The following is a 24,220-nucleotide window of genomic DNA, read 5'->3' as shown; positions in this document are numbered from 1 at the left end:
ATGCACATCCCAATACGAACCTGCATGTGGGAGAGGAGTCCCGGGACACAGAAACTTTGCGGTCACAGGACAAACTGTGGAGACCCTGGTGAAGACTGGTCAACTGGCTCTTTTTTCATATTTTATATCCAAAGATCTCATTCTAGAGTTATTTCTTATGTGAGACTTTTGATAGTTCCCAGTGGCTTTCAGAATAAAGCCCCAACCTCATCACAGACCATATGATTTTGCTTTTACCTACTTATCCAACCTAACTTCTCACCACCCTGAACTCCTGTTCAGGACTGAGCTTTTCATTGTGCCTGGAAAACTCTTTACATCTGCCCAGCCATCCCCTGCAGCCCAATTCCCTTCCTCTGCTGGACTCCCTGATAAATTCTATTTTACCCTGGGCTCTGATGGCAGTTTCTCCATCACTCTATCAAAACACTTTTCACAATGTGTTCCTGTCTCTACCTATGCATCTGTCATCATTACTTGAATTTTTTTTTTTTATTGTCTAGCACGATCTCTAGAAAAATGCAAGGATTCAATACATGCTCATGCCTGAATTAGCATCACCAGGAAGGACGACAACACTGGCATCTCTGAGTTAGCGAATACATATGAGCAACCACGTGTAGAAAATTCTCAAAAAATCTACTTTTATCCAAGCTGACCCCTGTCAGAGAAACCTATTTAAAACTTCAACAACAGGATATCACCCAATCACACGCCTTAAAAAAATATCATGATCCTACTTGCTCAATGGGTGTTTTGTGAAAATAGTTTGTAAGAGTTTAGACCTAAATAGGTAATGGTTCATAGAAGAACATGAAAATTAAAAGCACACTGTGTCCTGCGCTGCTTGCAGATGGGTGGACAAAATGTTGGGAGAACAGATTATAAACGTCACTGTCAATTCTATGATCAGGTTTTTCTTTTGTTGTTGTTACTTCATTTTCTTTTGTTCCTGTAAACGGTAGAAGTAGGTGGGAAATGCTGCTCACTCACACACACATCTCACTTGTTAGAAATGTAAAAATATTTACTGCTGACACTAACATGAACAGCAGCACAGAGAATCAGAATGGCTAAAGAGAAGGTGCATTTGAGCCTGTACAACATTTCTAATGATGTCATACGTTGGACGTGCGCCAGCAGAGCTATAAAAGAACAAAAGTAAGAAAAAAAAAGAAACCTAATCATGGTATAAGCTGCTGTGTTCAGGAAAGGAATCAATGCAAGGAACACAGCAGTGACACAACGATGAGGTAAACTTGATGGAATGATGTGGTTATGTCCTCTGAGAATATTATATAAAAGGGAAGAAGAAAAAGTCACCTGTGAGAAACAATAAGAGCCTAGGATCTAAAGTACATAAATGAGGATGTCTGCTGGGCCTGATGGGAGAGGTTCCTGAAAGTCTGCAGGAAAATTCTTCCTCTGGGTCACACAGGGCACTTTGCCTGTGGACAGTCCTTACGAAACAGCACAGATACAAATTAGCTGTTTTTGAATACTGAAGAAACTAAAGTCAAAAACTTTGAGGAGCAGCAGAAATGTGATCTTCAGCCAGCTGAATTGGGGCGGCATGATTATGGACACAAGAAGAGGCCATGATGGAGCAGAACCCTATAGCTGCCACATTTCTCTGGGTTATCAAAGAAAAAGCTCACTTAGATTTTCCTTTGGAAAGGCATTGTGTCTCAAATGCTCCATATACAGAATATCTGTGAATGTCTTGGCAAAGAAGCAAAGAATACAACTGATTTGTCCAGCAACACGGCAGCAGCAAGGCTTGCACACAGCACACGGACACCTCTTTGCCTTTGAGTGCTGTGGTGTCTTTCATCTCTGCCGCGGGTGAAAGACTGCATGAACTAGGAGCGTGCCAAGGGTGCTGTCTCTGGCCTGTAGCAACTGGGGCAGTTCTTCACTTTTCAGTAGATTTATGAGGATGGAGAAAGATGAGAGCTTGAACAATGGGCCAATGAGCCCAAGTTCCACACAATAAAAGTATTTTCAGCAAGTTCCTATCCTCCCTTCTTTTTAAAATAAATTTTTATTGGTCTCAGAGAGGGAGAGAGAGAAACATTAATGATCAGAGAGAACCACTGATTGGAACAAACCCCATTGGGGATTGAGCCTGAGCCCTGAATGGGAATCGAACAATGGTCTCCTGGTTCATAGGTTGACACTCAACCACTGAGTCTTGCTGTCTGGGCGGCCTCCCTTCTTTTTAAAAACGCAAGTGCTTTTCTGAATAGGTAGGACACAGCCAGGAGGGCAAGAGATATGGGTAATATGTTAATGCTTTAATAAACAAAACAACTATCATTCTAGTAATACACCGAATAGCTAAAATTTCTCCATCTGAAATCCTCACTATTTCTTTTCTATTTTTTTTTAAATATTTTATTGATTTTTACAGAGAGGAAGGGAGAGAGACAGAGAGCTAGAAATGTCGATGAGAGAGAAACATCCACCAGCTGCCTCTTACACACCCCCTACTGGGGATGTGCCCGCAACCAACGTACATGCCCCTGACCGGATTCGAACCCGGGACCTTTCAGTCCGCAGACCGACACTCTACCACTGAGCCAAACCTGTGTCGGCTCTTTTCTATTTTTTTATTTGCAAGGCAAATATCTTTACTTCTGCAGAAGGGTGCACAAACACATGATCTGGAAGCACACACACACTGGATGGGCGGTCCGCTCAGGTTTTTATTTCTGACACACATGATCTGTCCCTCACTCTTGATTGGAAGAGCTTAGGCTCACACTCTTGTGTGATTGGCTAATTTAAAGGAAGGGGTTGACCATTGCCATTTCAAAATGGCAAGTCACATGAGCCAAAATGGCAGCTGCCTAAACTCCCTTCTTTGACAGGAAAGATTATTTGTTTATTCTCACAATTCTCCCTTTTCTTTATTTAGCTCTTTTCTTCAAACTCTGCTAACATTCTTTTACTTTCATGCTCTGCAGTGTCTAGGAAAAGATTATTTTGCTGTTGGTCAATGTTGTTTCAATTAACTTTTGCATAAGATCTCTCATACATGGGATGATAGATATAACAATTCCATTAATGTAACTCTTAATCAAAGAGGTGAATATGGATCCCACCATTTCCTTCCACTTTCCTAACCATTGCTCTAGTGAACTAGAGAAAGGATCCTCGATCCTAGGATTCTCAGCTGACTCAAGCCAGAGTTGTTAATCCCTGTGGGGCCTTAGTGAAGGTCCACTGGCTGTATTGTCTGGGATGAATGTACAACACTGGTCCCCCAACATTACACAACTCCTCCTTTTTCTGTCAGAATCCTTCCCAAGGCCTGTCCATTCTCCCATATCATCCTGCTGGTGGTATCTAGTTTTTCAGCTATACCTTTAACTGTATCTCGAGTATAGTTAACAATCCTTTGCTGGTTATAGTCAATATAATTAATCTAATTCACAATCTTGTTTATAGTGGGCCACTAGAACAGAATGGATTCAAATCCTGCAGCAATCTGATGAAATCCTCACTATTTCTGATTCTGATGAACTGGTTGAAGACCACATTTATGCTGCTCCTCAAAGTTTTTGACTTTAGTTTCTTCAGTATTTTTTAAATTTATTTTTGTTGTTGTTGTTATTAATCCTCACCCAAGGATAGCTTTTTGCATTGATTTTTAGAAAGAATGTGGGGGGGGGGGGGGAGAGAGAAAAACATCAATCTGAGACATATCAATTGAATGCCTCCTATATGCACCCTTACTGGGGCCAGGATGGAGCCTGCAACCAGGGTGCATGCCCTTAACTAGAATCAAACCCAGGACCCTTCAGTCCATGGGCCAAATCGGCTAGGGCTCTTCAGTATTTCAAAACTGATGGCTTTAATTTTTTTTATTCCATTAGTAATAAAAAGTTATATTTATCAGCAAATTCAATGAGTATATATATATAATTCTTGTCTAAATGATACTTTTTAATTTAAATACCAAAATTCTTCATTTTATATTCCTCAACTAGATGCATAAGTAATGTTAAAAAAATTGTGCTATTTCCTCTCTAGGTGTATATTCTTTCCAAAGACTTCAAAGCTTTCGAAGAATGTGTGTAACTGAACTTTGTGACTAAATTGTAATACAAGGATAATATATGCTTTTAAGATTACAGCACTATTTACATTCTTTCAAACACTAGTTTTTACACCACATTCTATATATATTAAATATTTTCAAAATATTTAACTAAAATATGAATCTATAAATATTTCATATAATTCAGATAAAATCTGAATTTTAAAGTTAACTTGTTTCTGTAAAGATTTCAGATTAAGGTTCTTTTTTTTAAATATATATTTATTGATTTTTTACAGAGAGGAAGAGAGAGGGATAGAGAGTTAGAAACATCGATGAGAGAGAATCATCAATCAGCAGCCTCCTGTACCACCCCCACTGGGGATGGGCCCGCAACCAAGGTACATGCCTTTGACTGGAATCGAACCCGGGGACCCTTCAGTCCGCAGACCGACGCTCTATCCACTGAGCCAAACCGGTCTCAGTGAGATTAAGGTTTTTATATTTGAATTTAGGAATAGGCTTATTAGGAAGGTTATATTGCATATTGCTTTTTTAAAGAAAACATTTTTATGTGTCCAAATAAAATAATACTGACAATGCATTGCTTGACCTATGCTCCAATCTGAATGTGTCAGTCAAGTAAGAGGAGAATAATCCATTTATTACATGATGCTATTTTAGGGAGTTTTAGTGCTTACATGAATGTTAATCATGTCTTTATATGACTCACATATTTATGATAAGAAATTTAAGCAAATTTAAAAATTATTTATGTATTTTTATATTTATATATCAATTAATAATTAAAGATAACTATGAAATATAATAAAAAATAAAAAAGAAATTTTCTGAGATTACAAAGTGAACTGTGAAACTGTTAAAACTGGCAATTAATCTTGGTACATCAGGATTTTTCTCAATACAACCCAATAGAAAATAGAAAAAAATTAGATATAGATGATATAAAACATCTGTCCTCCATAACACTTATTTCAAATTTTTTGACATTCTGAAAATCATTTGTTACCACTGGCTTTAAAACAAATAAATGTGCTAATCTGATCTTTTATAATAAATTTATACTAATAAATACTTTCTGTTTTATAGGTTAGGATTTTTCTTAACTTTAAAAAATATTTTTATTGATTTCAGAGAGGAAAGGAGAGGAAGAGAGTGATTGAAATGTCAATGATGAGAGAGAATCATTGATCAGTTGCCTCTTGCATGCCCCCCAACTGAGGATTGAGCTCACAACCCAACCATGTGCCCTGACCAGGAATCAAACTGTGACCTCCTGGTTCATAGGTCGACGCTCAACCACTGAGCCATGCAGGTTGGGCTTTACTTAACTTTTTAATTTGAGAATGGGATTCTATGGCTTTAATATGGCATGGGAATCACATCTTCTAGAAAACAAGGTCATACATTTCCCTTGCTTAAACCCTGGAGACTGACATCTGATTCCAGTCCTGCCCACAAATCCCCCAGTGTCTGCCCCTGCAGCTTTTTAGATGATTTTGCCCAATATTTTGAAGTCACCAGTCAAATAAAGTGTGTTCCCGCCTTGGGCTTTCCTACCAGCTCTTCCTCTGCCTGCAGTGTTTCTTCCCCAGATCTCTAACGAGTGGGCAATGTCTTCTATTGTATTTAGGTCTCAGTGTAAGTGTCAATTTGAGACACTTTCCTGACCTCTACACATTGTCATCCATTCTCCATTAGAAGCCCCTTTCATTTTCCTCCTAACAGTTGTCACTGACTCTCGTGTGTTCACTTGTTTGTTCATTGTCTGTTATTCCCACAGAATAGAAGCTCTAACAAAGTGGGAACCTGTCTGTCTCATTCCCTGCCACACCCGGGACTGGCATGTCCTCAGTCTTCAATACGTGTCTGTGGTGTGGATGAATAAATGAGTTGTCCCGTATTAAGTCTACTACTAATTCTATTTGCTAGGAAGCCAACATGTTTACTCATCAGTGAGTGTGAATTTCCAATTACCACCACCTGAGGTGCCTTGAGCCAATCCTAATTGCTAGAGGAAGAGAAAAAACACTGACAAACTGTATTATCACTGCCTTGTTAGAAAGGGCAGACTTAACTGGTATCACTGAATGGCTAAAGAACAGGCTTTATGATAAGTATTCCTGTGCTCTGGTCTCAAGAAGGATTTAATCCTAGGTGCACTACTGGAGACACACCAATTTCCCCCCCTGCTTTTATTAAAAGAGAAATCTCTCCAAAAGTCCAATAAACCTATTATTGCTAAGTACAGTGATTTCCTCTGCAATGACCACCTCCTAGCTGTAACTTTTACATATTCTTTATCTTCATCTCAACCACGAGGTCAAAGATATCATATTCACCTGTGACCAAACGGGCCTTAGTTATCTTTCCCAGCGGCAGACACAGAGATGGGGACCACGGTGCCTTACAACAATGACCACGCCAGGGACACCAGCTGTAATGAAAAGTGGCTAGCATTGATTCTTGGGTTCCTTTTCCTTCTGAGTCCAGTGCATCCAAGAGATTCCATAATTCTCTTAAACAAACTACAAAAACAACTCTGAACCTGTGCTTCCAGGGTGCCAGAAAGTCCACTCTTTGCTTCTCAGCTTCCTCAAGGATTTATGCGTAGCCCACTGAGAAATGAGCAATAGAATCTGGTTATTCTTGGGTTAGGTATAAACTCTAACTCAATTTCAGAATGGCTGTACCTGGTCACCTGTTTTCAGCTGCTTTAAAGGGAGAGGAGGAAGAGGAGTCAAACTGAAAAGCAAACAGGTCACTGATAATGAAGTAAAAAAGTGATTAACCAAGATCCTCTAAGAATCTCTTGAAGAACTAATCCTGCTTGGCATGAGGCATATCGGTATTGGACCTACATAAGGAAAAAAAAATTTAAATCTACCTTTGACTATTTCTATTATTGCTCATATGGGTTAAATAAAAACAAATTCCAGAAAAAGGACTGAAATATTTCATATTACTTTCAAAGGGACATAATGAGCCATCAGTACTAGTTAGTTACTGACATTAACTTCATGAGTAAAAATGATTTTTGAAAAGCGGTCTTATTGGCAAATAGAGAAAGTGGACATTAACTTAGGTTTTAATCCAAAAGTAAATTTTTTCAAGTCATCCTAAAATACAGCCTGAGGACATGCTATCAGTGCAGCATTGAGTAACAGCACACAGCTCCCCTCCCTCTCTCACAAGGAAGCGCTGTTCCTCCCAGTTCCTCTCCAGACATTCGATAAGGATGCTATAATCCTTTTATTACAGCACTGGGCAGTGGCTAAGCTCCTGGGCAGATTCTTGGTACTGTCAGCAGCACCACTTAAAGGTGCACAAGACATTCTTTTATTATGTCACAACAAATAACACATGGTATTTACAAAAGTTTAAATTATTAAACACTAGCCTATAACAACAACGATGATGACAGGGGCACTTGGGATTTAACAACCATAAAATAAGAGAGAATCTATTATTTTTAGTTGACACAGACAGCTTAAGCATTAACTAAATGCTAATTAGGCGTCTTGCTTCCTCAACAGTTTATTTTCCTCACCCTCTCCTGGTGCCCAGGATGCAGTCACCAGAAACCACCCTTTGGGAACCAGTCAGCCTTTCTGTAATTTCTTGGATCATTTGCTTCCTTTGTCCACCAATGCATTTCCTCCTTTGCTCTGAGCACTTGGCAGCGAGGCTGGAGGTTTCCTTTGGACATGTTGTGGACGCTCCGATTGTTTTCCTAAGATATTTGCTGGCATCGGGCCTTGCCCAAGGGTCTTTCCTACTCAAGATGAAACACATTCAACTCATTTCTTTTATAGACCACACCAGTCCCCGTGAAGGTGATTCTGGCTAGAGATCACCTTCCTCTGTTCTGTCTTCTTTCTGAGCGGTATGGAGGCAGTCACAGTGGCCACACACCCCTTTGCTCTATTTGCTCTGAAGTTGTCAGACTGTTTGACTTCTGTATTCCTCCAGAGGAGGGTCTGGTTTCTATGTTTGCTCCATACTCTTTCTACATAGAGGGATCTGAAAGGCAACAGCATTCAACTACCATTCTGCAGCTTCCTTGGAGTTTTGCACAGGATGTTGTCAAATTAGCAGACTTTGACCTTTTCCCTGCCTGGTGCCTCTAGGACTCTACTGCTTTCCACACTCTCCAATACAGATGACATTGAAAATGGAAGCACTGGGTGGCTCTCAATATCTTGGCTTTATGGAAAGAGGCTGGGCCGCACTGGGAAGGTCACTGAAACCGTGCTCCCTTTTCCGTGTGGGAGAAAATGCATGAGTAGGACATGCTGATAAGCTTAGGAGAAACAGAAAATGAGGCATGATTTCTGTTAAGCCCGTAGCATTGAAAACAAGAACAGGCAACCAAATTTGGATCTTCCCTAGATCCTAATACTAACCTAATAAAACCCTAAAAAGATAGGGTTGAGACAATCCTTAAAATCTGTTTATAAGCTATCAGTTAATACCAAGAAATTACTGTTAGTATTTCATATGATAATAGGCATTGAGGTTATAGTGTTTACATGTAATAACGCAGACATAATACATGTTAAAACACTTCATGTGATATTTAGAGCTATATCCTGCAGTGTATAAGGTAAAGTGCTGTCTAGGATTTGCTTAGGAGCAAAACCAGGCTAGATGAAGCAATTATGGCAAAATCTTGATAAGTGTTGAATCTGGACAATGGGTATATGTCAATTCATTGTGTCTCTCTGCTATTGTGTATGTTGAATATTTGAATAACTTAAAAAATACTTTTTAAAGGAATGTATTAAGGGAAGTCAGGCTGACACCACCATATTGGGAAAAGTCAGACACAGTGGAGTGATGTCAGAGTAGGCCTGGAGCTGGAAGCATCTGCTCCAGGATAAGAGTCTGTCTCCTCTGTCCCCAAGGACCCAGAGCTCAACCCAGCACCGACAGAGCCGGTAAAAGCAGTCCACGGAGAAGGGCCGAGGGCAGCATAAGGCACAGAGGAGCAAGGCAAGCTTGGTGCGGGGAGCTGGGGAGGGCAGGGAGGCAGGAGGCTAAAATGCACTGCAGGTAAAAAGAGGGAGAGGAGGCAGAAACCATCTGTGGCCCTGGTCTGTGCTTGATTCAACAGGGAGTGGGAAGCCATCCAAGGTTTCAGACCAGAGTGTCATGGCTAGGGCTGTGCTTGGGAAACAAGGTCTTCAGCTGTGTGGAGGATGGAGCAAAGAGGGAAAGGCGTCCCAGTGGCAGACCAGCTGGGATCACAGCACGGGATCGGTAACTGACCTCCAAAACAGGCTGTGGACAAGTGGGTGGAAAGCCGCCCATCTATGGGAAGGCACATGAGACTGATGTCCCTCAGGATGCAAAGATGAAGAGGAGACAAGGCTGAGAGGGAACGACCTGTCATTGCAGGGGCTGAGAACCACAATGAAAGGGCTGGTTCTGAGAGGGAAGGTGAGGTTAGGCGATGCCCTGCATTTCAGTGGATGTCCTGGGAGCAGTTCAGCAGGAGACTCTGGACTGGGGGAGGCGGCCTGACTGGTACAACCTCCTCTTTGCAAACAGGATGACTTGGGAAATGGCCAGGATTTTGAAATCTCCCCAATACCCACAATTCCAAAGCTCATGGCTCACAGGCTTGCCCACACTGCTCTGATATGCCTAGGATTGAGATGATCGCTGCCTGCTCCCTTTGCCTGAGGTGTATCCCAAAGATGTACCCCAGAGAATCTGCTATACTCACACTCTGTCTGTGCACTCTGGGTAAACCCATCTGAATTAAAATGGCCAGTGAAACTTAATTTTGATTCAGCTTCTAAGTCAGCAGATGGACATATGAGTATTAACACTTTCTGAATATCTACATATGCTATCGATTTAATATGTTCTATTCCATTTAAACCTCGAATCAAATGAATAATGAGAATACTAAAATTCAGAGAAGTTAATAACCCAGCCAAGGTCACATGGCTAAGTGAGTGGCAGGGCTTGGACTCCAACTCAGGTCCGTCTGCCTCTACAGTCTGTGCTCTTTTCTCTACGTCATGACCCAGCCATGGGAAAAATGTGGCTGGAAGTGAAATAAATCTTAACCAGGTGTTGGAAGCAGACATTTGCCACCTGGCCTGGAGAGATTTGCCAAAATGACACCATAATTTCCTACCCTTTTAGCTAATTAAAAAAACAAGAGAGTTCTGGCCTGTGTGGCTCAGTTAGTTGAGCACTGTTCTATGCACCAAGAGGTTGCTGGTTCAATTCTGAGTCAGGGCACAAGCCAGGGTGCCAGTAGGGGGCATGCAGGAAGCAGCTGATTAATGTTTTTCTCCCTCTCCCTTCCTCTCTCTCTAAAATCAATAAAAATTTATTTTACTTTTTAAAATCTTTATTATTGAAAGTATTACATATATCCTCCTCCCCCCTATTGACCCCTTCTAGGCCACCCCTGTTCCCTGCCCCAGGCCTTCACCCCACTATTGTCTGTGTCCATGGGTTATGCATGTCTGCATTCAAGTTCTTTGGTTGATCTCTTCCCACCTACCCACCCTTTCCTTCCTTCCCTCTGAGATTTGCCAGTCTGTTCCATCCTTCTATGTCTCTAGATCTATTTTGTAAAAACATATTTTAAAAAAAAAGATATTTTAGGGGAAATAAGTGTGGGAAACAGTGAGAAGAAAGCAAAGGGAAGACAGAAACTTGCATTGCCAATGCCAATATATTAAGAAAAAAATTTTGTCCCTGAAATAAAATAAATTATATTGGAGAAATACTACACAATAAAGCTGGTGTGCTTATATCTATTTTTGACCAGGCAGTTGTACAAATTTTGACTTGTACTTGTGACAACACCAAGAAGCTCTTTAAACATTAGTTTAAAAAACAAAGGATTTCTGCTTAAACATCAAAGCATATTGGATATATTTTAGGTGATTACTCACTCCAAATGTGGTTTTTTTTTTTTTTTGTTTTTTTGGGGGGTGAGTGTGTGTGTGTGTGTGTGTGTGTTGTTTTTAATAGAATTGGTTTTAGGAAGAGTATGAGGAGAGTGCTGCCCAGAGTGAGGGATAAGCTCTCATTGGTTTGAGATCTGGCTGATGTGTGGCAGGCTCTGTCCTGTATCAGGATTCCCAGGTTGGACCGGCGCCCTGCCTCTGTAGCAGGAGTCGTGATGAAATGGAAGCTGGGTGAGCACAGGCTCCCAGACGGAGGAGTGACTCAGATTTCTTTCCTGAATTTCTAAGAGGCGGAGGCTGTGTACATTACACTGTGTGCGCCGGCTCAGCCCTGGGGTCAGGAGCCCATGCATCAGCATTCAGGGAGAACATGAAACCCAAGGGGAGATTCAGTGATCGCGCACCATAAAGTGGTGACCTTGGCCAAAGGCAAAGAGTAAGCTATACTCAGGCAGGGAAAGCACTTAAGGAAAGAGAATCCCACCACCTTGCTGGCAAAAAGCAGGGGCAGCAACCAGAATTCCTTGACCTTGAAACTGGAGAAAATCAGCCCAGTGCCTTCCCCCCACCTCCCGTCAACTATGGTGAATAGAAGGAAGGTCTACAACAACACAAGGGTGTCCTTGTTGTTTATTCAAACTGAGTATGAGTGAAAAACTAGATGTTTTCATCAAATGTATTCACCTTTCTTCTTGCTTGACAAAATACCAAAAACTCTGAATACTCCCTCCCCCACACCAAGAAAGAAAAGCAATTCGAGGAGGAAAAATGCTAGTTTGTCCTCTTACTGACATTTTAGGGATTTGTTTAAATGATATTTTTAAAGGTAAATGGACATTAATGGGTCTTCTTCCATCAGAAAAAATTTGCATATGTTACACTTTAGGAATATAGAAGGGAGGAAATGACCTAAACATTGAAAAAAGGAATTCTTCCAATTAGCTCCTCATTTTTTAGACATGTGCGAAGTAAGGACATGCCTGGCAGACTGTTCCACACAGAGAGCAGCGGGGTGACTCTGGGGAAAGGCGACTGGGACGATGCTCTGGGGAAAGGCCTTCCACACAGTTCCGTGTAGAGATGGGTCTGGCCACAAACAGCCTGAAAAGGCTCCACCAAACACAGACACACTAAAACCAAGAAAACCACTGTTGTCATTATCTTCAGCATTTTTGAACTTTACTATACTTTCTAGTATGGAAAATATAGTTTTATCTAAGTCATGAGAAGAGGCTTATTTATGCATAAATTATGCAGGTTAATTTCAGAAGACAAGTTTCATCAATGCGACCATGCAGAAGCATTTAATAAAAATTTAATGCTTACCAAAATAGTGTAACAGTTTGGGGCTTAGACAATATTAATAAAATATTCAAGTCTTTTACTGAGTAAATAATGGGCCTAGAGGGATGCATAGACTGCCTAGCTACCATTTCAAATTGTAATTGTAAATTTGGCACATGAGGGTTTCTTAAAAGATTTTTGTTGTATTTCTTGTGCATACATTCCTGAGAAAAACTGCTAGTATATTTGCTAGTGACTTGGACATGGGCTTTATGACTTGGCGGAATGTCCTACAGCAGTATTTCCCAAACCTCTCTCCTGATGAGAATCACCTGGTGGAGTTGTTAAAACTACAGATTCCTGAATCCCAACTAAGAAGTGCTAAACTAGAATTTTTGGGAACATATAGGTATACATATATCCCCCTCCCTCCTATTGGTCAGTGAGAGGAAACTCTAGTTAAGTACACAATTTTACCTATATGTTCCCCAAAATTCTAGTTTAGCACTTCTTAGTTGGGATTCGGGAATCTGTATTTTAACGACTCCACCAGGTGATTCTCATCATGAGGGAAGTTTGGGAAACACTGTCCTGAAGGATTTCTGAATTGAGCTGAGTAACCCTGGGATGCAGGGATGCTCAGAACGCCTGAGGCGGAGAGGCTTTGCTGGCACCCGCGGCAGGACGGCGTGGGCAGGATGGCTGTGGGCTGTGGGGAGGACCCAACCCACGACTGTTCAACTTTGCTAGCACTAAATGTCTCTCCATCTGTGAGTTTTTGTTAGCTTTATTCTTAAGCCATGAGATAAGTGTCTCTCACTGGAGCCAAGTGACCACCTGCAAACCTATTAGCATTTCTCTGGGGACCCTTTTGACATGAGCTAACACACCCAGCACAGCAGCTCTGCACAGACAATGCAGTCAGCCTTCTTCCCTCAGCGCCACCTGACCAGACTTCTGTGTTTCCAGTCAGTCAGCTAACAAATGTTTGTGGTGCTTCTACCATGTCAGGCTAACAGCTAGAGAGAGATGCAAAATAAATGGAAACATCAGGTAGGGATCAGGAATAAGGAATGGGGAGTGTGGAAAGAGACCAGAATACTCAAGATCTCTCAACCAGAGTCTATAAATTTTTAGAAGAACAGAGCTGAAGAAATCGCCAACTCCTCCCCACTCCCATGGTGCTCCCTCCCCCAGCAGCACCAGAGGTGCACAGGACTCCAGCCAGGTGTGAAAGGAGCAAACAATGGTAAAGGAACAATTGTGAGGCAGCTCTGGAGAGGCTCAGCAGGACAAAACCTCTGGCAGAGAGCAGCACATGGCCATTATCTAGTTTGCAGATGGAACACCCAGAGAACCTGGGAGCAATTAGGAGGGAGAAAAACAAATGGGGGGCTGCTGAGGATGATGTGAGGGATGGAGTCCCAAACTACCTTCTGCTGGGAACTCAAAAGCGAGGCAAGACTCGGGGACCAGAGGAAAAGGAAACCATCTTTACCGCGTGGGGCTTGCACAATGACGTTCACCCACAGTCACTGCAGCCAGGGAGGTGACGACATTTACAAAGCGAGCAGGAGACAGATATTAAACGTAGGAGGTAGGAAACCACATCTGAACTCCGATGACCTTCTGATATCCATTTGAACATTTAAAAGTGAATTCTGAATGGGACAACTGAATTTTACAATTCTTTTTATCAACAACAAACAGAGATGGGCTTACACTGTCTTTCAAGGCTCAGTGCAGTAGCATGACGCCTCTGCCAATCTGAAGACCAACGGCTGATGTTCTGGTTCCTGCTATGGGTCAGGCAACATGCTGTGTTGTCCATATAGTTTTTTTTTAAATAAATATATTTTATTGATTTTTTACAGAGAGGAAGGGAGAGAGATAGAGAGCTATAATAGAAACGTCGATGAGAGAGAACCATCGACCAGCTGCCTCTTGCACACCCCCTACCGGGGATGTGCCCGCAACCAAGGTACATGCCCTTGACCGGAATCAAACCTGGGACCTTTCAGTCCGCAGACAGACGCTCTACCACTGAGCCAAACTGGTTTCAGCTGTCCCTATTGTTTCATAAACCGTAACTCCTTTTCCTCTCAAAACATTAGTTGTCTTCTCTAACAGATGAAGGCTACTCCTTTTGTCAGAAACACACTCTCATCATTTTTGTTTTTTCAATTTCTTTACATCCTCAAAGCCCTGTTTTTCATCCTATCTTGGACATGAAGCCTTTCTGAATCGGTTAAGCCAGAGCCTCCTGGAGGGCCCTCTTCTGAGGGCCCTCTGTGCTGCTACCTCATGGCCAGGTCGGCAAAGACCCTCCGCACATCAGCTCCAGCTCATTAAAGTGCAATCTCTATGCCACATTATATGTAGTGTTTTCCTGTCCAATGTTTGAAAGTTTTAGAATTTTGCTTTGAAACTCTTTTACTTAGAATTACTTATGACCTCTCAGCAACCCTGTGTAAACATTTGTTAATTTCAATTTGCAGAGATTTTCCCTTATTTTTAGAGCCTATGAATAAGTTTCTTTTTAGATTTCAAAGAATTTTGTAGGCCCTTGAAAATCTAGTAGGAGCTAAGCATTGTGCCTAAAGTATCTAAGGGCAGGACAGCCCTGTTCACGCCTGAGCCACATGCTACCTCACCTCTGGTAACAGGTAGATCTGCTGAGCCTAGGCCCTGCCGGGGGCCTCAGGATTGTAAGCTTACTGAAGACAGATTTTTATCTTATTGGCTGACTTTTTTAGAGTGACTAGCACAATTGCCATAAACGAATGCTATGGACTAATTTATTAAAGAATAAGTCCTAAATGAACACAAAACCCACAACTTCAACTACATATTATACAATCCCATTCCTAAAATAGTGACAATTATTGGAAATTATCTCCTTATACTTTTCAAAATGTTTGTTTCTCTTTCCTTTGAAAACATACTTTTTCTTTATTACTTTGAAAGATGGTACAAATAAGCAGACTATAAATAAGACACATAGTAGGAATCTGGAAGTATTCCTTATAGCTTTTTTTTCATTGGCAGTTAGCTACAGACTTCTTTCTAAGCATTTGTCTATAAAAGAGTATAGTTTTCCAGATGTCACATGTCTCTAATACAGTAGTGCCTCTTCATGACACTCACATTGCTCTTGGGCCCAGGTAAACTTCTTTGGTAGTTTTTGGGTTTTAACTAAATTTAATCTAATAACAATTTAGCATATGCGATTCAATAGAAACTACGCACCTGCTCAACTATGACGTGTGGGGAGGAGAAGGCTGATGCTCACTGAGAAATAAGGACAAGGAGCAATGGTATTTGTCTCCACAATCTAGCCAGTAAGATACTATACTTTCTCCACACCACTAGGAAATGATAATTCATTAATAACAAAGCCACAGCTATACATGAAGGAAACTGTGACACGATTTTTATGAATAATATGCACTTACATGAATGGCATACAAACTTCCATGGTAGATACTCACCCTTTAGTGTAATAATTGGGCCTGATATCCAAAGGCCTCGCTATTAAACTTTCTCACCTTAAGGTAATATTGCTACTATTTGTATTTTCTGCATCTGGCTTGCTTTGCTCAAGTCCAGACCAAGTCAAAATTCCAGTTGAACTTGTAGTCAGGCTCAGTGAACTAGAAAGTCAGGTTTTATGTTGTCATTGGGAGAGTGTGACTTAAGTCTCACCATGACTATATTCTCAGAGAATAACCAAAGTGCTTAAAACCGTGCACCCCACGCTCACATTGAAAACTGAGAAGAGAGAAACATGGGAAGGAACAGTAGAGAAAAGGGCTGGAGGACACGTGTTCTTCAAATAGTTAGATGGAGATGCCCACCTCTTTCCATTACTGTCCCGAAGCATTGCTTTTCCCATCTTCGTTTCCAGCTCCTGCACCTCCTCCAGCAATGTTTTATGACAGGTATGCTTGACCCTGTGTCACAAGGAAAAGGCAGTAAGAACATGAGACTTGAACTTTACACAGCTGTGAAGATTGGGTATTCTCTTGGGCCACATCTGGATGCCCTTTGACCGACTGCTGCTGAGGTTTGGGGCATTAGGGAGCATTCTCAGTCTCATGCATGGCAAAGACTCTACCTGGGGAGAATCAGGAGTCAGCCCCATAAAGACTTCTGCTTTTTTGCTGAAAGCCTGCAGATCTGAGGGTCACAGCCATTCAGAACAAAGACTGGGGTTCCTGGATATTCATGTGTCTGTCTAAAACTTTTCATCACATGATCTGACAACTCAGAAGATGCTTTAAATCCCCACCCTACTGGATGTGTGCTGGCCCCTTGCCCTGTCCTCTATGGTGACCAGAAAGTCAAGGGTAAGCAGCTTCCCCTCTTTCTTTAGTGTGAAAAGAGCCACTGCCATTATAGTGCTAGAGATCATGCTCTTCATGCCAAACCCTTGACCTGAGACTTGGGCTTGACTCAAATACCCAGGTACCGCTCCTCTTGCACAGCCTTGCTGCAAGGGCCTGCAGGTGTAGGTCTTGATGTTGTCAACTGGGGCAAGCTGGGCCTTTCCACCGCAGCTCAAACCTCAGCCGTGACACGTCCCTTCTCTGGAATTGGAGGAAGAGTTACTTGCACCCTCTTTCTGATTAAACTGAGAAGAATACCTTACAATGTTCAAGTAAGTTCAAGATCCTGACCTCAGGGTCTTCCTAAGATTGAGACTAAGCAGAAAGCTACTGGTTGAAAACAATGCAAGTGAAGAAAAGCATTTAACAAGATGCACGTTAGAAATATGGTGGAAAAAGTTGCAGAAAGAAAAGCACTAATAACTTTAGCAATGCAAGGCAGGCTTACATACAGGGTGGAGCAACAGTAGGTTTATGGTTGTTCATATGGAAAATAACACGATAAATAATAAATTGTAATAATACAAGAACCAATTCTGTGCTTCGTGTACTCACAACTGTGAACCCACTTTTGCACCACCCTGTATTATAAAAAGCTTTTCATTAAATTCAGTATAAAGGAGTATGAGGATCCTGCGAAACACCAGAGCTCAAAGACAGAAAAAGGACAAAGACTGAGCATATATCTGCAAAGAAGTGAAAAGTGTAACGGAGACATTCTGAAGGCTTGAGCTGCTATATTTAGTGGAATCACACACTCCTGCCCAGCCTCCACCTTCAAGGAAAGAAAGTCTATTGAGATAATGCCCAGTCATCCCCGAACACTCTGAGTTAATCTCTAATGGAGTATTAGTACTAAGACACTGTATATGTGCCTGTCATTCCTTTTCCCAAAGTAAACAAGAGAACTAAACCACACAGGTTTTAACACATAATACCTTAATTACATCAAGCAGTGTCCTGAGACTCAGTAGTGATAAAATACTGCAGTTCAAAGCAGAAACCATGGAATTTTAATTTAAACAATAATTGAGAAAATGTTTAACATTTTGCTGTGAAGAAGGCAGTCAAAAAGAAGGTTAACATTTACACTGTTCAATGTTAATAAACATGCTGTGCCTCAAACGTTCTCTTTTATCTCATGGGCTTACAGGGATATGCTGATAACAAGCCAACTGAGTGGCAACCCCCATCACAGTTGGATTCACCCCAGACAGACAGGGCCCATGAGAACGTGTCTGGTCAGTGCTCAGGGATGTGCACGCTCTCTCACTATTTCAGGATTGTCCTTACTCCACATCATCCTCCCTTCCTCCCTCCCTGAGGCCCCACACAGAGCCAGCAGGGTTCATCACCTCTAGACCAGCCCCCAGTGTTATTTCTTGGGCTGCAAGAGAAGAGCAACTCTAAGAATCAGGCTTGGAATAGGAAGACTGGGCCACTGGTCTCAGGACACTGGTTGTCAGAGCTTAGGCCAAGAATAAAAGGATGTGCCCCAGCTTCCACTCATTCACAGAGGGAAATGATCTAAATATCTGGAAGCCACCAGGCATCGTGCAGGTTCTCAGTGGATGTAACTGCATCCATGTTCAAGAGTCACGTGGCAATCCGAGAGCTAGCCTGGGAACCTATCAGTGTTTAAGAACATGAATGGCAACAATGGGGAGGATTCTGCTATTCTCCTCACACGTAGCACTAGGAGAGAAGGGATGCTAGCAACTTAAAAGTCTTTTCTCAACAACGTTTACCCAATAAGGCCTTAATTAGGCAGACAAATCTAAAATCTCCCCTGTCAAAGTCTGCATGTGAAATGACTAAAACCTAACGCAGGAAGGTTTAAGAAGCCAATCTTGAAGTATTAGCCCCTGGCCTGTAATTGAGGTCTCTTCAGGAACTGGAGTCTGGCTTGTTCTGAATCACAGCTTGGGCAGAGTGAGCCCGTTATCTTTGAGCAGCTAATCCCCAGTGGCCCAGGGCTTGCTTCATTTAACCCCATATCGAGAGACCAGATGATCACAAAGGGGAGGTGTGAAATTCATCTGTGAGCCCTCAGACAGTGCTAAAGGTATCTCCAGGTTATTAGGGAATTTTTAAATAAATAGATTGGCTTAGAATCTTGAACTTCCATTTCTTTGTTTCTAAAAGTTTCTCCTGGACTGTTCTTTTGCATGGAAGGATAACAAGTTAAAAGGAAATGTTAATTTCTAAATGTGGATGAAAATGTATACACAATGTGCTTCAAAAGAAATTAGTGTCGTTAGAAAGTTTAAGAAAACCAAGGCCCAATTGTACACAGAAATTTCTTATTACCTTTTATTTCCACTTAACTGCCTATGTGGGATTATAATAAGGAAATGAAGTCATTCTGGAATTGCTGAATGCATTGTGTGCTGACTGGTAGACTATAGGAGATACAAGTTAGGTTAAAGAGACTGATTTCGTGTTCAGTGGCCTTGAGCTTTATGTTATTTTTAGAAAGCAATCCTGACAAATTTCTCCTAGAGGAGAATAAGTACATGGCTGCTAACTTAAGAATGTTGTCATAGGTAAACATTTTGGAAGAGTGTAAGCTAAAGGATATTAAAATAGTTCTGGGCAATTTAAACTTCATGCTTCTAATAAAAATAGTCATTAGCCAGGTATCACATATAATCAATCAATGATTTTAATAAAAGATGTATTAGTTTGGTCCCTTATGAAAATTCTGGTGAACAGGATAACAGAGTAGGTATCTTACGGCATTAAAATCTGACTTAAGATAGTCTAACAATGAATCTTCATCCAGAAAATTGACAGATTTCATGGGAAAAATGACTGAATTACCTCATGATGTTTTTTTCTTATTCTTAACACTACAAGTCTCAAAATAGAAGAGAGAGACTAGGACAAAGAAGGGGGAAAATGCAAAAAGAATAACTTACTTTCTTAAGCACTCACAGAAATGTATGGGGAAAGGCAGGCCTACCTTGTGCTGGAAATTAAAAGCTCTTTTGAAATAGTTAACCACCAAAATCCAAAACAAAACAAAAAAATCCTGAAGATTGGTCCTAGGCAAGATTGAAAGACAGTAACAAAACTGAGTTAGATCCCTACCCTTGCCATCTGCCCTCACAGCACTCTCTGAAGTTGCGCCTCAGTTCTGACTCAATTCATTGGAAACTCTTCTTGTCCAAGGTGCATCATAGCACATCATGTTTTTCAATAAATATCTGACAATTTAAACCAAATGATGGGTGGACCTGGGCATTCAGGATTAATGTTTTAGTTCAGCATGCAGGAAGGGAAAACAGTTTATAAATCTGGGGTTCAGAAAGACAACTGAGAGTTCAGTGACACAGCAGCTCAGGTAGTGCTTTCTCTTTCTGGGAGAAGTCTCCAAATTTACTTGACTCAACAACAAATATCTCAGTCTGGAGGTATAATATGAGATAAAACCTAGGCCTTGTGGTCAGCTCAAATAAACTTGCAGAATTATTGTTTATGAGGAGAGAGGGGACTGTATTTTAGACATTAAATATGTATTATAAACTGAGCATGTACTTTGGGCAACTCCTCTAGATGAGCGCCAATATATGCCATCCTCCCACTCCCCCAAATAGACCAAGGCAAAAATGCATTTCTGGAAGTGCCTCTGGAATTCAGAAAGGGCCTTTCAGAATCAGCCCAAAGCAGGGGTGCTGTGCTCCTGGGAGGGCTGTCCTGGGCCTGCGGGGCAGGGCAGTGGGCAGGACAACACTGGTGGTCAGCCTCTGCTCAGGCTCTCCTCCCCTCCAGCAAGGCCTTCCTTACAGGGCCCCTAGCCTGCAAGACCTTTACTCTTTTTGTTTTGTGGAGCTGGAGGCAGGCTCATTTGCTTTAAAAAATGTAAGTGGTGCTAATTTTACAGTGCCAGGAGTCAAGAATAGGTAATATTCCTGCTTGAATGAACAAAGAATTTGCTTCCTGATTGATGAGGAAATTTTACTTGGAATGTATTGGAAAATATAAAAAAATAGAGAGAGAAAGAGGCAGACACTGTAATCTGAAAACATTCTCTTTGAAATGGTAGAAAGATACTTCTGCTAAAGTCTCACTTGGCAAATATACAGTCTCACAAAATTTTTTTTCCATGATATTCATTTAAGATAGTTGAATAAAATGCCCTAAGATTAACTTACAGTCAAATCACTATTGTCAGTCACTATAAATTTAAAAGTCATTGATGTAGCAAAGACCTAAAATTAACTTGATTATCTTACAAAATTGACAAAATCCGGTAAGGTAATATATTTTGCCACAATTAAGCTGTGTGCACGATAGAACTACCATTTTCTTTTGGTGCACTTAATAGATTGAGAAAACATCTTTTCTGACTATAATTCATTTCCAAAGATTCTGATTCTATTTATAAAGTACAGTTTTAGTAGGTAACATGGAAACAGTGGTAAATTGGAACATTAAAGAAATTAGAATTATTTAAATTTTACTAACAGTTGTAAAACTTAGTGAACAGAAGCAAAAAAAAAACAAAAAAAAAAAACACCACCAAAATATGTGCTATAAAATTGTGTCTCCTCTCCTCTCTCTCTGGTGCCATCGGCTGTCAAAATAATGCCAAAATGAAGACTCTTTCAAAAGACATCCGTAACTGTCAGGCAAGAACATTCTCATTGAGTGTGGGTGGGAATGAGTGAGAGAGAGAAATGAAATCTGATGTCTTTTCCTGGAAGGTTTGGATTAAAGTCTCAATTCTCTACCTCAGGGCCCCCAGATAATTATGCTTTGCCCAAAGAAAAGCCAATGCAAGAGTCTTAATTTTCAGGGAAGTTGGCAACTATTTGTAGGAGGGAGAAACCAGGCCTACCCAACTCAAAAATCAATATTATCTCATTTGCAGTATTCCATCTTTTGCTTACAGAATTAAAATTTACATTATCTTGTTGCTTCTTTTATATTGTGCACCAGATATTTCAGAAAGGATATATTTTAAAACATATAAACAAAACTTAAGCATGAATTATTTCCTGTTTAGCCTATATTATACTTTCATCTTTGTGGTTAATTTTCTCATAGACCTGTAAACTGACGCTCTGGAAGAATTATATTTGAAGAATTCCTATAGTGAATTACTTGGAAAAATAAAGAATACTTAACTCCAAGTATTTTGCAATTTGAAATGAATTAAATAGACACAATTTTCCTTAGAGACAGGCTATATTTGTGATCATGTAGCAATAACTTAGATATAAGGTAAATGGATTTCGAGTCACACTTCCTAAACCTGGAGGTATTGGGTCTGTAGTTAGAAACTTCCGCTTATACTCAAGTATAAGGAACATCCCTCTTGACCTTCACACAATGTGTCTTGGGACTCCCTTTTGGCTAAGGTGAAGCACAGGTTAAAAGGAAGAAAACCAAACACAACATCCTTTACATCCTTTGCTGGCAGGTGGCAGGAGACTGGTTTCTCCAAAAGTCTCATAGCATTTCATATCCTGTGCCAATGCTTGTGAAAGACAACTGCAGGGGCAGATGAGTAAGGCTTAGGGTTATTACAACAGTTTCCACTTACGCTCTCCATGCCACATCTTCGATCAAACATGCAGTAGGAACCAGAAATAATCCCAGCCAGAACTGTGCGGAGCTCAGAACCATAGCTGCCTGCAAGAAGCAGAAATGATGGGCATCTTTAATACTTTTCTTTCAAAAACATCAAGATATACTTTAATCAAGGCAAAACATTCCCTAACACAAAAACAACAGACAGCATTCAATTCAGGGACAGTTAAAGGTGCACCCAAGGAAGGATGTCAAGGGGCCTGATGGGACGAGCTCTTCTCCATCATCATCAGCTCTTGTCTCACTCCTTTATGAGGTGTTTGAAGCCCCTTTCCAATCAGAATACTGTCCTAAATCCCTCCTATGAGAAATGGGGACCACCAGACTCCTACGGAATAAACCTTTACCCAATAGGCTCCTTTCACCCACTTCACTCATCCATCAGCTCACGTTCCTTCACTGCTCATTAATTCATGGAACCAATATCTTGGAGTAAAGCACAGTGATTCTCAATACTCAGAAGAGGAGGATAAACAGATAATACATGCTTTGCCTTCAAGGAACTTAAAGTCATCTGGTACACACACACGAACATATGCAATTGTGTGGTGCCATTTACATGACACAGTGGGGTGTATATGTCATGATCATATTCTATGGAGCTTTAGGGAAAGGCTATTAGGCTAGAAGACTGGGAAGACTTCTTGGAGAAGACAGCATATGGGATGTGCCTGGAAAGATACGGGATTGGACCTGCTGGAGAAGGGTACAGGGGATGAGTCCAATTGGAAGGGTGGACGACAGGGGGACAGCCAGGAGCGCTACCTTTGAGGACACTGTTCCTGGCATACTGAGGCAGAGCTTGTTTGGGAGGAGCAGATAGAGAGGGTATGGAAGGAGAGAGTTGCAGGGCCAAATTTGATGTCAGTGAGGTAAGGAACTGAAAAGAATTTAGAGCAAACAAACGGGGGCTGGGAGTACAGAGTCCTTAGATTTTGGTTTTTGAGTGAGATTTTGGTTTTGGTTTTGGTGGCAAGGAACATGGAGCTGGCTGGCCATTGACAAGCTGGCCTAGAAGGATGGGATACTGGGAACAAGAACCGGGGATAAAGTGTGACAGACCCTCATGTTCATCGGGGTTCTGAAAATCTGGAGTTCTCACCATTTGATTCTGCCGGAATAGGTATTTTGCCACAACTCATTGTAGAGTGGAGTGAGGCTTAGAAGTGAGGGGCGTGGAGGAGATGTGGCAAGATTAATGTCAGGGACTCTTGCTGGAAATTGGTTGGGCGAAGAATCAAAGGGGTCCCAGAGCAGCCTTCCGCCATACTGCTCTTCTCACACAGAGAAGGTGTGGCCTCTGAACTCTCTCATGGGCCCTGTCTGCATCACTCAGGATCTGTGAATGCGAAACAGAAGCTTCACTCCAGCCCCAGCACTGGAGGACTCTCCTTTCTAAAAACAGGAGGGACGTCTTTCAGAAAGAACAGTTCAACCTTACAAATAGGTGAGTACCTTTTGCCCCATCAATCATAGCTTAGAATTCATTGCAAGGAAACAAGTAAGGAAATGGGTAAAGAAGCAAGTACCAAAATATTCACCATGATATGAACTATCAAGGAAAGTGAAGGATAAATGTCCAGGAAGAGGATTAAATACACTGTGGTCCATCCAAGGGGCTGCTATGAAGAAATTAAAGTGATATAGAATTACATGTGTTGACAGAGATGCCATGTTACATTCCTAGTGAAAACCTGGGTTCGGAGACAACCTCTTACAGGGCCCTGCATGGAAGTGGGTGTGTGGAAAGGAAGGAGATTGGCCCAAGCCTCAGAATTACACTTGAGATGCAGTCCACACACACGGAATGCCTTCTTTTCTTGTTGTTGTTACATATATATCACTATACATCAATATACATCATACTTTTTTTGTATTTCCTCACTTTTAAAAAGCACATTTTAGGATATCAAAAACAGTGGAGTGGCCAGGCCTTGATGGACTTG

General features: G+C 41.3%; 1 protein-coding gene and 1 long non-coding RNA gene across 2 annotated transcripts in view; one reads left to right on the top strand and one right to left on the bottom strand.

Annotated features, from left to right (window-relative positions):
• ATP8A2 (ATPase phospholipid transporting 8A2) overlaps positions 1 to 24,220 on the bottom strand; it is a 556,427-nt gene that overhangs the window by 34,298 nt on the left and 497,909 nt on the right. The window contains exons 34-35 of the mRNA XM_045588453.1: positions 22,228 to 22,316; positions 16,146 to 16,241 (exon numbers count right to left, since the gene is read on the bottom strand). Coding sequence (XP_045444409.1) covers positions 16,146 to 16,241; positions 22,228 to 22,316 — 185 coding nt within the window. The remainder of the gene's footprint in view (positions 1 to 16,145; positions 16,242 to 22,227; positions 22,317 to 24,220) is intronic.
• LOC118729179 lies at positions 2,605 to 23,037 on the top strand. Its single transcript, XR_004991144.2, has 3 exons — positions 2,605 to 2,826; positions 8,409 to 8,411; positions 23,027 to 23,037. It is a non-coding gene; the product is annotated as an uncharacterized LOC118729179 (long non-coding RNA).

Source organism: Pipistrellus kuhlii, unplaced genomic scaffold (assembly GCF_014108245.1).
Source record: "Pipistrellus kuhlii isolate mPipKuh1 unplaced genomic scaffold, mPipKuh1.p scaffold_m20_p_3, whole genome shotgun sequence".
In the NCBI taxonomy this organism is placed as follows: Eukaryota; Metazoa; Chordata; class Mammalia; order Chiroptera; family Vespertilionidae; genus Pipistrellus; species Pipistrellus kuhlii.
This window is presented reverse-complemented; position numbering and strand designations above follow the sequence as displayed.